At 29.2% G+C, this 17,299-nt stretch overlaps 1 protein-coding gene across 1 annotated transcript in view; it reads left to right on the top strand.

Annotated features, from left to right (window-relative positions):
* Positions 1-17,299, top strand: part of LOC119616482 (alpha-N-acetylglucosaminidase) — a 110,879-nt gene that overhangs the window by 81,936 nt on the left and 11,644 nt on the right. Inside the window, exon 3 of the mRNA XM_037972843.1 lies at positions 8,598-8,998. Within this exon, the coding sequence (XP_037828771.1) occupies positions 8,598-8,998 (401 nt within the window). The remainder of the gene's footprint in view (positions 1-8,597; positions 8,999-17,299) is intronic.

The raw sequence follows: 17,299 nt of genomic DNA, 5'->3' as shown, positions 1-17,299 counted from the left end.
GTCGAAATCAAGTGTGAAAATTAAAAAAAAAATCGATTACGTAAATTTTGAGAAAAGTTTATATAAACCTTCTTATTTGTTTTTCTCAATAACAAGTGTTTGGCGTATGGGTCAAACCTGACGATATGTATATATACCCCCATCAAAAAAGATGGGGGGTATATTGATTTTGTCATTCCGATTGTAACACACGAAATATTGATCATAGAATAACAAAAGTATATATATATTCTGGGTCCTTATTAAATTCTAAGACGATCTAGCCATGTCTGTCCGTCCGTCTGTCTGTTGAAAGCACGATAGAGTCCGAACGGAAAAAGCTAGAGAGTTAAAATTTTCCACAGAAATTTTATGGTTAAGGTTTGTTTGGTATTGAAAATGAGTAATATCGGTTCATGTTTTCGCATAGCCCCCATACAAGTGGCCCTCCGAAAAACTGCTTTAACAGACATACATAACAAGTTTTATGAGGATCGGTCCATAAATGATATATGATCTCCCCAAAAAAATGACTAACGCTCATTACTGGCTTAAAAATACGAGACTAGCGCTGAAATTCGGTCCGTCCATAATTGACTCTACTCCCCATATAAGGTACCCCTCTATGACTAAAGCTCACTACTGTCTTAAAAATACGAGTATAGTGCTGAAATTCATACATAAGTAAGTTTCATAAATCTCTCTATTGAAAGTTATGAGAATCGGTCCATAATTGACCCTACCCCCCATATTAGGCCCCTTCAGAAAATGACTTTAACGCACATTACTGGCTTAATAATGCGAGTATAGTTATGAAATTCGATATACAGAAGAAAGTTTTGTACAAGCCAAAATCTCTCTACCGAATTTTACAATCGACCCCGATTAAGCGCCCATATATGTTCATGGTTTAAAAATTGGACAAAAAATTTTATTTTTAGAAGTGAATATTTTGTTAATATGAAAGGGATGTGTGAGGGGACATGTCGCAGGGTTTTTTCTTAATTCCCTTTTAAATGCTCTTCGTAAAATAATGAAAGTTTAGATGGAGACTCAAAAGGCGTGCGACATTTTTTTGTTAGTGTTGCCATATTTATGGTTCTTAAATGTTGTTTCTATTATTTTGTTTAACAATAAATATGTTTATATTTAAAATATTTGTTAATTAAATATTGTGTTAAAAATGTTTAACAAATATATGTACTTTAATAATTTATACAAATTTGGCGAAATAATACCCAATTGAATATTGAAATATGAGTTTAGCTGAGAAATAATGTTATTTCTATAGTTATTTATTTAATTACTAGCTGTGCCCTGTTATTAAGTAATATAACTTTTATTTTAGTAATATAATATTTAAACCAACAATGTTTTTAAATTATGTCATTCTTTTGTATTTTTCTAAAATTTATTGCAATGCTTTATGATAAACAACATTTTTGGTTTTACCCTCATTGGTCAGTATGAATAGTGCTGATGGTTTTCCAACACGTGAACATCCAACGTATAGCTGACCATGCGAAAAACATGGAGTTTCAAGATTTAACCCACAGACTTCCAACGACTGACCTTGCGAATTATTTATGGTCATAGCAAAATCTAGACGCACTGGAATCTGAATACGTTTAAATTCGAATTCCATATCAGACGATGTAATTGGTATACGTGGAATTAGTACGTTTTCTCCTTTGTATTTACCAGTTAATATAGTTGCTTCAATAATATTGCTTAACAATTGTTTTACAACCAATCTAGTCCCATTACATAGACGTGGTGGATTTACATTCATATATCGTAAAAGAATAATTGGTACACCAATTTTTAATTCCAAAATATGAGGCGGTGTACCAGGCAAATCAAGCGAATTTAAAAATTCCATTGGATAATTTACAATTTGATTGGAATCCACAACGCCATCAACTGATTTGTATTTTTTAGCTTGACCATTAATCTTGTTTTGAATTTCGAGGTTGATTTCATTGACGCCTATGTTTTTTGCAGCTAATATATCGCGAGCACTGAGTCATTGATGATTGGTATAATTACGTATTATTTTAGGATATACCTTTGAAATTAAATTTTCTATAGATTCAATAGTAACACAAAAGTCAACAGGTAATGTTATTAAGCCTGTTGTTCCGTCTATAGGAACTTTTCCATTTCCAATGTTCAACAACTGTTTTGCAAATAAATGGGTTGATTGATCATTTTGTAAGTTTACTCCCATATTTTCAGTAAGAGAACCGCCATAAATAAGATGCTTTCAAACATGCGTTTACCTCGTCCGCTGGTGTTGATTGCGTTATCACAGGTAATGTTTGCTTAAAGTCGCCTGATAATAAAATAAGAGCATCCCCAACAATTTTTTCATTACTACGCAAATCTCTCAACGTTCGATCCAATGCCTCCAAAGCCTTTTTGTGCGACATTTTGCATTCATCCCAAATAATAATTGTGCATTGTTGGAAAACCTTTCCCATTCCAGATGATTTTGAAATATTGCATGTTGGCGTGTCTTCAAGATGTATTTTAAGATTTAATTTTAAAGCAGAATGAGCTGTTCGTCCTCCATCTAATAAAGTGGCTGCAATTCCAGAAGAAGCGATTGCTAATATTAGGGAAATTAAAAATGTTTTTCTTGTACCTCCGGGAGCATAGTTCGATATGTCTGTATGGTCATTTACAGTTTTTCCTTTTCTAAGACGTTTGATTTCTTTACTTGACGTGTTCCAAGTATAATATCGTGGAACCTCTGAATACAATAACGTTTTTGCAAAATAATCACTTTGACACAATGAAAAAATGTTGTTAATGTTGATACTGGTGGTTGTGCGGATCTTTGGATAACATTTTCTGATGTAAAATACACTATTTGTCCATTTTCTAAGTGAACAGCCAAATGCATTACAGTCGGATATCTTTCATGTATCGGATACGAAAATATGCGCTAAATAGCTTCATTGCTGCTGATGTATCTCCCGATCTGATATTGACGAATTTCGTCAATATTATTTTCAGGAGCTACTCCAAAAATAGCCATATCACTGGCAGTGATTCACTGCCTTTGTTTACATATTTACAAATGTATTTAATAGATTTGACAGAATTGCAATATTCTACATTTATATGTGCTGCGAAGATCTTGGACAATTATTCGCGATATTGTGTTAATAAAGAAATATATGAAATAAATGTATTTTTGGTACAAATGTAACAAAATGTTCCTCCTTTTTCACTCTTTTTGGTGTTCTACGCAAAAAATTTCAGAAATAAATATCTTATAGTACTGTCTAAATGAGAATCTTAATATCTGTAAAATTAAAAAAAAATATGTATGTATTTAAGATGTAATATGCGAAAATCTAATACTAATTCGCTATATATCGGACAATAACTAAACTTTACAGGAACACTCCTCACGCCCTATATAATATATACATTTGGTCACGTTTCGTCCAGTAGTTTTTGAGTTTATCGATTACGAGCAAACATTACTCATTTATATTTTATTTATTCGTGATCAGCACACGAAATAATACTGGGATTAGTAAAAATTATTTGCAAGGTTTCTTCATCGTTGGTCTGTGTTATTATTAAATTGTGGAATGAAGGGAAAATCTTAATAAAAATTGGCCAAATTATTGGAAGAACGTATTCGTCTTTCAAGCGAGTAATTAACAACTTCAAAGAAACCGGAATTTTAACGTCCAAGCCACGATCTGATCGACCAAGAAGACTATCAGAACGAGAAGAGCGCAAAATAATCAATATGGTAAAAGTAAATCCGCGAATAACATCATCAAAAATTGTTGAAAATGTAAATTAAACATTATATCCAGAAACTCGGGATTTTTAAAATTAATCCTGGGATTTGTTAAAAAAAAAAATTATTTTCTTTTTTGAGCCATAATTTCAATTAGTTTTTAAATTACGATCTTATTTGTTTAAAAAATATATAAGTTTGTCATTCCGTGTGTAACACCAAGAAATATTCATCTGAGACCGAACAAAGTATATATATTCTGGGTCCTTATGAAATTCTGAGTCGATTTATCTATGTCCGTCCGTCTGTCAAGATAATTTCATGAAAGTCATCACACATTCGTTTCTACACAAGATCTTGATTCCTGCTGAAAATTGCCAGAATCGGTCCATAATTTCATATACCTCCCATACAAAAGTACATATTTCCGGAAAATGAGTTTTTTGTTAATAACTTCCGTCAGAATGTCGATATCTTCACAAAATTTTACAAATTAAAATCTTATGTCAATGGAATTCATTGAGAGAAAAAATTTTCTGGATCGGTCCATAATTGGACATAGCTCCCAAACGAGGTCCCCTCCCGAAAATCACTTAAACGCGCATAACTCATTACTAAATTAAGATATCCATATAAAATTTGGAATAAGTATTGTATTATAAGTATAAGGACCCTTCACGAAAATCATTTAAACGCGCATAACTCATTACTAAATTAAGTCATCTATATAAAATTTGAAATAAGTATTGCTCATATGCACAGAAATATTACTGTGAAAGCTTTTTTTTTTTAATTGGTCATAGCTCCCATACAAGGTCCCCTCCCGAAAATCACTTAAACGCACATAACTCATTACTAAATTAAGAGATCCATATAAAATTTGGTACAAGTATTGCTCTCACATACAGAAATATTACTATGAACTTTTTTTTCCGATCGGCCCATAATTGGTCATAGCTCCCATACAAGAACCCTTCCCGAAAATCACTTAAACGCGCATAACTCATTACTAAATTAAGATATCCATATAAAATTCGGAATAAGTATTGCTCATATGCACAGAAATATTATTATGAAATTTTTTCGGATCGGTCCATAATTGGTCATAGCTCCCATACAAGGACCCTTCCCGAAAATCACTTAAACGCGCATAACTCATTACTAAATTAAGATATCCATATAAAATTTGGTACAAATATTGCTCATATGCATGGAAATATTATCATACAAGGTCCCCTCCCGAAAATTACTTAAACGCACATAACTCATTACTAAATTATAATATCCATATAAAATTTGGAATAAGTATTGCTCACATACACAGAAATATTACTGTGAAATTGTTTTCCTATCGGTCCATAATTGATCATAGCTCCCATGCAAGGTCTCTTTCAGAAAAACACTTAAAGGCACATAACTCATTACCAAATAGTGATACCCATAAAAAACTTGGCATACATACTATTTTTGTACACAGAAATGTTATTTCAAAATTTTTTCACGATCGGTTCATCTTTGGTCATAGCTCCCTTACAAGGTTCCCTCCCTCCTCCTAAAATCACTTCAACGCACATAACTCATTACAAAATATTGATATCCATACATTTAGCACAAATATTGTTCTTATATACATAAATTGCACTATAAAATAGTTTTACGATCGTTCCATATTTGATCATTGCTCTCATACTAGGTCCCCTACAGAAAATCACTTTAATGCACAATATTCATTACCAAATAATGATATAGATACAGAATTTTGAAATTTTGTCTTTATATACATAATTGTTCATAGCTCCTTTTACGAAAATCTCTTAAACGCACATTACTCATTACCAAATATACAAAATTTGGCACAAATATTAGTTTAGTATACAAACTAATGCAAGGTTCCTTCAGAACACTGTTGCCAATTTAGCTATTTTCTCGTCAAATCTAGCGATTTTTAATCCCATTTTGCGGGGAAAAATATGATTTAGCTATTAGCGGGAAATCTAGCGATTTTTCTTTAGATTTTAAGGAGTTTTTATTCATTTATATATTGATAATATCGCTTAAAAGTTGCTACGAATGACGATATTTACATATATGTATGTATGTATGTATGTATGTATATAAAAATATGCATTCAATGTAAATTATTTGAGTTTTAGCTGTGTGTATTATACTTATTTTGAATGCTCTGAAGAACATAATTAGGAGCAAATATTTGTGCGTACAGGTAAAGTTATACGAAAAACTTTAAAAGGGGTATATTTTGTTGTACTCAATTAAAAAACGAATATTTAATTATTCTAGTCTTTTAGTAAATGAGTGATATGATAATAAAATTTACCATAATTCTAAAAATTAGCGAACATTGGAAAAAAGTGACGAAAGGATCGATCCATAAAGTCCTAAAAATTTACAACATTTCTAAGGCGTATAGGGCCGCATATCGATATTGCAGATAAACTTCCCACAAAAGGAGTGTATAATAATAATCTTGGGTGCCCCGGTAGGCTAGTTGGTAGTGTGCTAGCCTGTCAGTCTGGGGGTTGTGGGCACAAAGTATACAGAGGTGTCACTTTTGACATTTAAAAAAGTCTAAAATCAGCTTTTGTTTGATTTTGAAATTGTTTGGTGAGAAGAGGTATATAAAATACAGCTAAAAAAAATTATTGAATTCGTTTTGTGCGAAAGAGAGGGAAATAGTTTTTTGCTCGTGACGCCTCTGTATACCCTGTGTTGTGGGTTCGATTCCCAGCAGAGATCCTGGTCTGCTACACTACAACGGTCGTATGGTTATCGTCACCCTGCTCGGTAAATTAGGTTAGAATATAATTTGTAATTGTATTGTAATGGAAAAATAAAAATTACTCTTATGCCGAAAATAAAGGATCGATCCATAAAGGCCAGCATTTCGAAATTCAATTTATCTTTACAACATTTCTAAAGCAATCTGTATAGGGTCGCATATCGAAATTAACCTCAACTTGACATTTTTCCTAACCCAAAGTGAAAATATTTAACATAAAAAAAGATTATCTTATGTGTTTGTTATAAGATGTGTTTGTATCACTATCCCATTCCTACGTATGTATATAGATTTTAGCGATAAATCGCTGACTTTTTAGAATAATATAAAAAATCTGAAAAATTTAGCTAGTTTTTTTAGCTATTTCTTTTCAGAATCATATAATAAATATTATTTTGACGATTTATCGCTAAATTTTTCAAAATGTCTTGAATTTAGCTATTTTCTAGCTATTTTTCAGTCGACTTTAGCGATATTTTTGGGAAAAAAGTTGGCAACAGTGCTTCAGAAAATCACTTGAACACACATTACTTACTACTAAATTACGATATAGATACAAAATTTGACTGAAATATAGCTTTTATGTACAGAAATTTAGCTTAAAGAATTTTTTACGATCGGTCTATAATTGGTCATATCTCCCATACTAGGTCCTGCCCCTAAATGCAATTTAACCGTATTTAACTAGTTGTATTATTAATTTGTGTAGAACAAAATTATATATATGTATTTTGAAAATCCTTAAATCTTTCACACACATGTATACATTAGGGCGCTATAAAATTATAAAAGAAAATGGGGTTTGTAATGTTCAAGAAATCTTGGAATTGTAACAGATTTAAGCTGTTTAATTGGGGTTCTTCTATTTAAGACATGAGAAAACTTATTTCTACAAATATTTGATCAATTAAAAAAGTATTAATATAAAAGTAGCTGGTGGAGGGTATTTAAGATTCGACTCAGCCGAATATAGCACTCTAACTTGTTTCATTTTTAAATTGGGGAATTATTTCATAATGAAATAAGTCCCCAAATTTGAGGACTTATTTCATTTTTGTTTTGGGGAGTTATTTCATGACGCCGCTTATACGCTGTTACACGTTTTAGCTCCAACTCGCTCTATGTCTCATAGTACATGTCGACTAATTTTTTTCAAATTTTATTCATAATTGGACATTGCACTATGGGCCAGAGAGTGATGCTGTGATAAGGGATGTAACATAAATTATGTATTTTTAGCTAATATTAAAAATATATAAACTAATACTAATACTAAAAATATAAGTGAAATTATCTGTGTTGGAGTTAAAAATATTAAAATTTGAAAATATCATGCATAAATTTCTATTTGATTTTATACACAACCAAACTGTGTGAATTTCTCTGGAAACGATGCACACCTTCTGTTTTACACATTTAAAAGTTTTCAGAGCCTGAACGTTCGGTTGGTCGGACACTAAATTTTAATTTAAGAAAATATGTCGCGCTGATTGATTCTAACTTTTTAGTTAAAATGGTTATTTACTTCTTCTGTAAAATTTTCAAAATATTAGATAGGGCCGTTTATAACATTTAATGGTTATTTGCAACTTGAAATGGTTGTAATTAACATATGTTTGCATAATTATCATTCTTTAGTTGTTGAGAAAATAATTATGATACAGTGAATAATACCGTTGTTTCTACTCAAATTTATGCCATTAACATATATACATATGTATATAAGTTTATATTAAAAAAATAAAATTTATTATAATTATTAAATTTTAATAAAGCTTACCTACAAAAAGCTTGTATATAAGAATGTTATTTCTTTTCGAATTTTATAAAAAATTTCATAGATAATATACCTATCAACACAAAATACCGTCCAGTCGAATAGTTCGTAAATACAAACCATTTGAAATCCGTCGGTTGAAAAAAAAAGAACAAAACGGTTTCCGGTTTCAGATTTTTAGCTAGATAACATTGGGAATATGTGGACAAAAAAACGTTTTTTAGTATGTCTTAATAATATGTGTAACATATTTGTATCTCTTTTTATTTCCATAATAGATATATAAAACAACAACCAATAAAATTGTCATTATTGGATACGATGCAGTGTCTGCAGCTAAAGGATTCCATCACTATCTGAAGTACTATCTTCATAAAACAATTTATTGGTACAATAAGCATATAAATATCGAAGATGACATCGAATTGCCTTATGTTAATATAACATCAAAATCATTTAGTTCTGTTATTTATTATCAAAATGTCTGTACGTGGGGTTATAGCTTCGTATGGTGGAATTGGTCGAAGTGGGTTGAGCACATTGATTGGATGGCAATGATGGGTATAAGTTTTACAATAGCACCAATACAAGAGCAATTATGGTATGAAACCTATTTAGAAATGGGTTTAACCGAGGATGAAATTGATACGCATATATCAGGACCCGCATTTCTACCATGGTAAGATATTAATAATTATAATTTTAACTAATAACAAGTTAGAGTGCTACATTCGGCTATGCCGAATATTAATTACTCTTTACCTTAAACTAATTATAAAAAAAATAATAGTAATTGTAAAAACTTTTTTCGCTTTGGAAAATTTTGCGACAAAATATAATATTCATCTTTTAATACTAAGATTAAATGATGTTAAAATGTTATTGGGAAAAAGCTGGTTCTTATGCGCATTCTTCCGGTAGCTTCCTCTTCTTCTTAAATGAATTTTAACAAATTATCTGGAATATAACATTCAGCTATGAATTACACTAGTTTAAAACGATTTTTCTTATGATATAAAACCTAAGTATGTATATGGGTTATTATTTAGAAAAATTATTGGAAAAAGTCTAAGACTTCATTTTTTAAATTTTCCATTCAACCTTACTATGACTATGTTGAAAATCTATTACAGAATATGGTATTATGTATGCCGTATTTTAATGGAAAATTCTACAGAAGTGTTGATGTGTATTTTACTGGTGACAAAAACTTTCAAAGCTGAATTTGGTAGTCACTTATTTGAAATTATTCGAAAAAATGTTTATGATTCTAAAATAATCTCTGAATCTAAAAAAGAAAATCTGAAAATTCAAACTAATGTTTGAAAATGTTTTAATACCCCATTTACACATACACGAAGTAGATTAGTAGATTTCGTTTGAAATCTTTTTGCAAATCTAGACCGTTTACACTTACTCTTCTTGACATTTAGGAAGATTTCACTTTTTCTAATATTTCCCGGAAATGTATGTGATGTGAAAAATAAGAAGGAAAAATGGGATATTTATTAAAATTTTATTTATAATAAAAATATATATTTAAATATAGCATTACCTTTTATTTTAAATTAACTTTTTATTCATGTTTTTCAATTTATAAAAATTCTACCGACATTTTAATATTTTTTGTTTGCTTTTGGTGTTTCTCTTTTTTCTTGTGTAGCGTCATATTTTTAGTATTAGAAAATTGGTGATGTTTCTTTCAAATGACATAAAAAATAATTTTCACTACTTATACAACATTGGCAAAAAAAATAATATTTAGCCCCATTAACTCCAACTCCGGTTATCGTTTAACCCGTATATATTCTACCGGTTAAAATATTTTTTGTATGAAAACTGTCAATTTAACCTAACGAGATACATTGAGATAATGGGGGTTAAAGTTATATATATTTATATAAGCAATTGGTTTTTATGTCACAAAAATATTAAAAATTTCGTTGAAATAGTCTTAAATATTTTTTTCATTTTATTTATACTTTATTGAAGCTTTTTTATGTAGAAATTTAAAGTAGTTTTAAAATCTTAACCTAACCAAAGGTTGTAACTGCCCCTGCAATTTCAACACAAAAGCCAATAATTTGATTATCTGGAAAAACCCAGTGTTTCCATTCTTCTCAATCGTTCATGATTCCCTGGAAACTGGAGAGTTTGATCTCTTCACGTATTATAGGGATTTAAGATCCCTACGAATATTATTATTCCTTGCCATTTTTCAACATTAGACGAGGCGGCTGTTTCCACATGTTTTGTACAAAAGAAGATTGTACAACCAGTACAATTGAGCAGCCTTTAATTTTATTTGTGTAACATTGGCTTCAATATTTTGGGTCCATGTTAAACGGCGATCAAGATAGATACCAATATATTTATCAATTTTCTCGCCTTAAAGTAAATGTGACGTGAGTATATTTTGTTACATTGGCTTTTATTTTCCATTTGCCAAGCCATTTTTCCAATTCGCCGATGTGAGACTGGAGTTTTTCAGAAACATTGAAGGGTTTTCATGTATGCGGTATCATCCGCAAAAAAAATGTATAAAAATAAATACGTGATTTTTTAATAAAAACATTAAAATTTGCATTAAAAAAATACTATTTATTATTTTTAATCAAACTAAATTGTTTTTATGTTAAAAATTAAATTTTACTTTTATTACGAATAAGTAGGTAATTAAAAAGGATTATACATTTTTGTAAATATTTTGAATATATCTCCCAAAATTAGGAGACACCTGTTTCGTACTTTTTTAAAATTCGATCCTTTTTGGGTGCAAAAGGGAGAAAACTGTATTTTTGGTTCTTTTTTTAGCACATTAAGACAACTTTTTCGATTTATTGAAGTATTCCTATTAAATTACGGACTAACTCTGTTATATTTGTTGAAACAAAATTTTTGTTATTTCACTGGAAAAAAAAAGTACAAAAAAAGGGAAAAATGGGAAATTTCATTTTATTCAAACTCATTGAGCCAATTTTATAAAATTTGAAAAAGTAGTTTATTTACTCGCACAAAATAAGCTATTGATATGTTATTTTGGAGTTCGAGTACTAAGGCCTATATAGAACCAAGTTCAAGTAAATTGTTTGGTACTTTTTGAAAGCACATACACGGTCCTCATTGAATAAGACTTTTTATCCCATAAATGGTACTTTTTGAATTTTCTAAAATATTCAACCTAGGAACATAAATATTAGCATACATGGCCTTGACTGAGTAATATTCTTTGGTACATTCTTCAAATGGTACCTTTTGGATTCTCTATAATGGTAACATGACACACGGTCCTTATTAAATGAGAATTTATTGAGAGAGATTTTGTACTTTTTCGTTTTTCCGATGGTACTTTTTGATATTTTTACGATATTGAACATAGAAATATAATATATAAAATGTAGGGACCTTAGTGAATGAGAATCTACTGAAAGGGACTTTTTCATTCATCAAATTAAATTTTTTGAATTCTATATAATATTGAATACAGAAACATAAAATTTTTGATGAAATGAGAATCTATAAGATGTATTTTATAGTACTTTTTTTTAAATAGAACTTTCCAAATTTTCTATAATGTGGAAGCTAAACGAGTGAAACTAAAAATACAAGCTTCTTACTGAATGTGAATTTATTCACATGATATTGAACGTAAAAAACTGAAACATTAAAAATATTTTTAATCAATTTTAATTTTCTATAAAAGTAAACAAAATTTTGTATGTATTTAATTTCGGTTAGGGTAGCGAAGAACCCAGGGTATGCTAGTACCATATACATACTTTGGAAACTACATACCAAAGTAGTCCGACTCTTTGACAGCAGTACCTAACTCTAAGCATGTGTTAACTCTAAATTTGTATTAATAACAAAAATGAACAGGTATTTCAGCATTTAAAATTTTCACCAGACATACAGAGTTTTATAAAAATTCATATAATTTAATTCGTTGGAATTTTCAATACAAAAAATGTAAATCTGCTTCTAAATTAAAATTTTACCACACAACAATAAATGTCAATAATAAATAAAAAAAAAAAAAAATAAATGCGGTAGATATTTTGCGACGTTGTGACTTAGAACAAGATGCAAATTCAAATTTTTTTTATTTTATTCAAGCTAAAACATTATTGATTTTTTAAATAATATTAGCAATATTTTTTAATGTAATGAATTTATGAAAATAATATTTATTTCTTTAATAAAGATCGTGTGATAGCAAAGTTCTATGGTCGATTGTAATTTTCCTATGGTGTTAGCATTTGCTGTGCCAAGCGATATCTTTTCTTGCTGTGATAAATTTTGCAAATTTTCGCTGATTAATCCCGAAAATTTAACACTTCCAGTAAAAATAAACATTTTTTACGTCCTTTATGAATTTTACTCCTCTTTTACATTGAGGACTTTTTCAATGGACTTTCTCAATTTTCTTTTAAATGCCCTTCGTAAAATCTTAAATGTTTACATTGAGACTTTTAAGGCATGCCTGCTTTTTGAAATTATGAGTGTAAGAGTTGCCATTTTTATAATTCTTAATTTATTGTTTTAAATATTTTATAAATGAATAAATCTATTTTTTTAATATTTGTTATATTAAATATTGTTTCAATTATTTAAGTAAATATTTATATAAAAAATTTATGAAAAAATACTAAAATACTTTTAAATACATATTTTTGCTACTACTATAAGCTGTATGTTTAAGTTCATCTTATAGTTATATATTTTTTATTAAAGATATAATAACATTTTAATACTCATAACATTCGAAAAAATAAATTATTTTTAAATTAATTGAAATATGTAAAAAATTAAATTATTGCAAACACTAATTCATGCGTGAGAATATTCGCACACGATCTTTACTCTGTGAGAGCAGAAGTCTCAATCTAAACCGGCACTTATAAATAAATCTCTCTTGAATATAAAATGGATTTAAAAATCAAATTGTAAATTTAAAAATTGTTGTTTTTCATTTATTTATGTTTTGTTTTGTAAATTTTTTATTTTCATTTGTCAGAAATTTATGTAGCCCAAAGAGCTAGTAAAATTTTATTCGCCTCATATCTATGAAAAATTTACTTTTACCAGTAAATTGCTATTGTTTGGCACACACTCAAACATTAATTTTAAAATTTTTTATATTCACAAAAAATTAATATATAAGACTTTTTTTATAAGCAAATTGTGGCATATACAAAAAATTTTGTTTATAATCACTTTAAGGGTGATGGCAACTATCAAACAAATTTACACACACACGATTTTTTTGGATTGTGTTAGTGAAAAAAAACTCACACGCACTGGTTTGATGAAAATCAAAACACTTTTGATTTTCAACAGAAATTGAAGCAGAAGAAGCATACATTGAAGAAGAAGAATCATAAATTCATTTTTATTTAGTTTTTGGTGAGACAACATCACATTTTTTTGCCGCAAGTAAATGAAATATGGATGAAAAAAATTCATACTCGATTTTGAATTTTCGGGGCAACCAAACTTAAAATTTTATCGTATGTATCTCCATCCATGCGTAAATAATTTCGAAAATCATTTGGAGAACTCAATTTGAGCTCATTGAGCAAATTTTTGTGCGAAAATACATTCCTTTTCTTGTACCACTCTTTCATGCACAGACGCTTTACGTCCTTTTGCTTCTTTTTTTATATATTTTATAGCTATGCAAAAATTAATTTTTTTGGACATATTATCTCGAAGGTTTTTAATAAAAAAAATTTTTATTAATAAGAAAATAATTTCAAAAAATAAAAAAATGACATTTATATTAATGGTAAAAATTTTCAGTGTTGACACAACGCATAAAATTTTTTCATGCACTTTTTATCAGCATGCGTAAAAAAACGATGTTGCCGTCGCAAAATCTAAATAAAAATGAAATTTATGCTTCTTCTTCCTCAATGATTGCTGGAATAAATTACTAACACATAAACAAGTTTTGATCAAATGTAGACGTGTGGCCATGCGGCTTTAGCGATATAGTCCTCAATTTGTGTGCAATTAAGGGTTGTGACTATAAGCGAAAAGTACTGTATACTTTTTAAAGGGCCCTTCAGACGAGAAAGTAAAATAAAATAAAACACATATTTTTTGTGTTTACACGATTGGTATAAAACAATAACAAAGTAAAATGAAACAACTGTTTCACTTTTTTATGTGTTTACATAAAAATACATCCCTGATCTAATGCGACTTGCTCGTTTTTTGAATCATTTTAAAAAATGAAGAGAGCCATACGACTGTCAAATTTTCCATCCGTATTCTCTCTCAATGTGTGATGGTTTCGTTACATATTGCGTTTAGACGATCCCATCCGTTCTCTTCTACACAAAATTTTGACAGATCATATTACTTGTGTACTCGTGTGAAGGGGGCTTAAACAACATTTTTTGATACGTCATCAATGCAATTTTTTTGTACTTTGTATTTAAATGATAGCGGTCACAATCAATACGTCAAACTTGTGCACGAAGTAAAAAAGTTGAAAAATCTTCAAGTTTGGCGTACGAAAGAGAAGAGAAAATGAAAACAAAAACAAAACTGTCGAAATTATTGTTTGTATTTTTTGTTGTGTATAATTGTGATTTGTGTGTGCACCATTTTTAAATTAAATATTTTTTTAGGTATCACTATTTTTACGTTGCGTAGCTGTCAGTCGCAGTTTTTCGTAAAGTATTGTATGTGTTTGGACCTTAAGGCTGGTATTGAAAACCTAGAGTCGCCCTATGAATTTGGTTTGAACAGTCTTAAATTTGTTGATTAGAAAGCAATCGTTATGAAATTTAGATAGTTTTATGTACTCAGAAATTATATTTTAAAGTATGACTTACATCGTGTCATATTATATTCTACCCCCGGGTCATATTATATCCTACCCTTCAGAAAATGGCTTTAACCTTCACAACTGACTGAAAAAAGTATGAAGTGATAAAATTTTTGATATCTCGAAAATCAAAGAAAATGTAACAGAGGTTACCTTTATTTTAAAGCCAAACGATTGAACTTTGAGATGACATTACATGTAAATAATGTTGACTCCGCGATGTACCAATATATTATTTTAAAGGGCGATTATGATATATTTCATGATTGAAAACGATAATGATGTAATTAAGAAAATACAATCGTTTGAAAAACTTCAAACATAAAAATAATTTACATAAATAAAAAACTTTTAAATAACACAAGAAAACTAAAACGAATATTAAAATAAAATCAATTAATTTTTGGTAAAAATTTTGGTAAATAATCGAAATAAAAACGAATAAATGCAAATTTCGATATCTCAGTTTTGTGGTAAGTTGACATTTATGCAATTTTGAATGAATGATATATGAATGTGTATGTATGTACATATGTACCTTGTAAGATTTTGTGAGTTAACTAAAAAACAAGTTAACTTTTTGCTAACATATTATGGCTAGCTTCAAAGTAACTCAAAAATGATCAAGGAAATGAACAAACATTTAAAAAAAAATTTAAATAAAAAATGAAATAGAAACTCATAACAAATTTGTCAAACTATTTTTTGTATTGACCTTTGGTGGCATTACCCCATTGACTACAATTAAGAACACTTAGACCTGGTCCACACTAGGAAACTTTTGTTGAGAAACTTTTTCTAATTCTCTTTTGAAGTTTCCTTAATGTCCACACATAGAAACTTTTGTTTCAGAAACTACGTATTAATTGCATTGATTTGCTGTTGTACGATTGAGAAGAATAACAAAACAAAACAAGTTTCCGAGTACGAGAAACTCCGTACCGCGAGAGAGATGAATGATATTCTTTCTCTTTCTCTCTCACGCAAAATCAAAAGTTTCCTAGTGTGGACCGGCAGTTATATAACACAACTTTCTTCATTTTGGAAGGACTCGTCTGACTCGCGAAATTTTTTTTATAACTAGGTGAGGTTCTTGCTTCGTGAGGTTCTTTGCTTCCGAGCTGCTGTTTCTACTGCCCGAATTAATAATTCAGTTTTAATTTAAAATTTTGCTTCCTTCCTTCTGCAATTTTCCCTTTTTTTGCTAAGAAATTACGTAAATGCGGATCTTTAAATTCAATAATTTCTTGCAAACACCATGGATATCAGGAGCTGCTGTTTCTACTGCCCGAATTAATAATTCAGTTTTAATTTAAAATTTTGCTTCCTTCCTTCTGCAATTTTCCATTTTGTTGCTAAGAAATTACGTAAATGCGGATATTTAAATTCAATAATTCCTTGCAAACACCATGGATATCAGGATATCATAAACACATGTCTGATAAGGACATCATCCTTTAATAAAATTTCAAAATGCTCCTTAGGTAGCACCCTGAAAAATATAAAATTGCTCAAAACGCGAAAAATGCGCAATTCGGGGTAAAGTGAAACTAATTTAGAACATTTCAGGTTATTCATTTCTTTTTATTTCAGGTTTAACAAACGTTAACATTTTTTAAAAACTTTCATGAAGTTAACATTTTAAAATCAAATTAAATTTCTTTAAGGTTATTTTAAATATTGACTTTTTTGAAGTAAAGGGATATTATTTCCAATCATTTTCTAGAATATATGTATATAAACTACTATCACCTCTAAGTTATTGAGTATTATTTACACACGTTCCAGAATTAACGTTTAAAAATAACGATAAAATATAGACTCTACGAAAAAAATTTTAACAAGTACGAGTGCTTTGTTCGGCTATGCCGAATCTAATATACCCACCATCAAACCTCTCCTTATATGAGAGGTATGGTGAATTGTTGAAAGTTTTTCATAATTTTTTAGACCTTTTTTGTTTCATATAAAACATGTTTACATGTTTCATAAAAAACATGTTTACACTTTCCGCATTTAATTCGGTAGGAAGATTTACGTTCTTATAAAAGTTTTTTTAGGTTTTGGCTCGTAAGAAACTTACTTATGTCAAATTTCATATCTACACTCCTACTTTTAAAGTAATTATCTGAGGGGACCTTA

The sequence above is a fragment of the Lucilia sericata genome, unplaced genomic scaffold (assembly GCF_015586225.1).
Source record: "Lucilia sericata isolate MDLA Ls3-8-SP2 unplaced genomic scaffold, ASM1558622v1 Contig000074F_arrow, whole genome shotgun sequence".
NCBI classification, from domain to species: domain Eukaryota; kingdom Metazoa; phylum Arthropoda; class Insecta; order Diptera; family Calliphoridae; genus Lucilia; species Lucilia sericata.
Note: the sequence above shows the minus strand (reverse complement) of the source record. Positions and strands in the feature narration are given on the sequence as shown.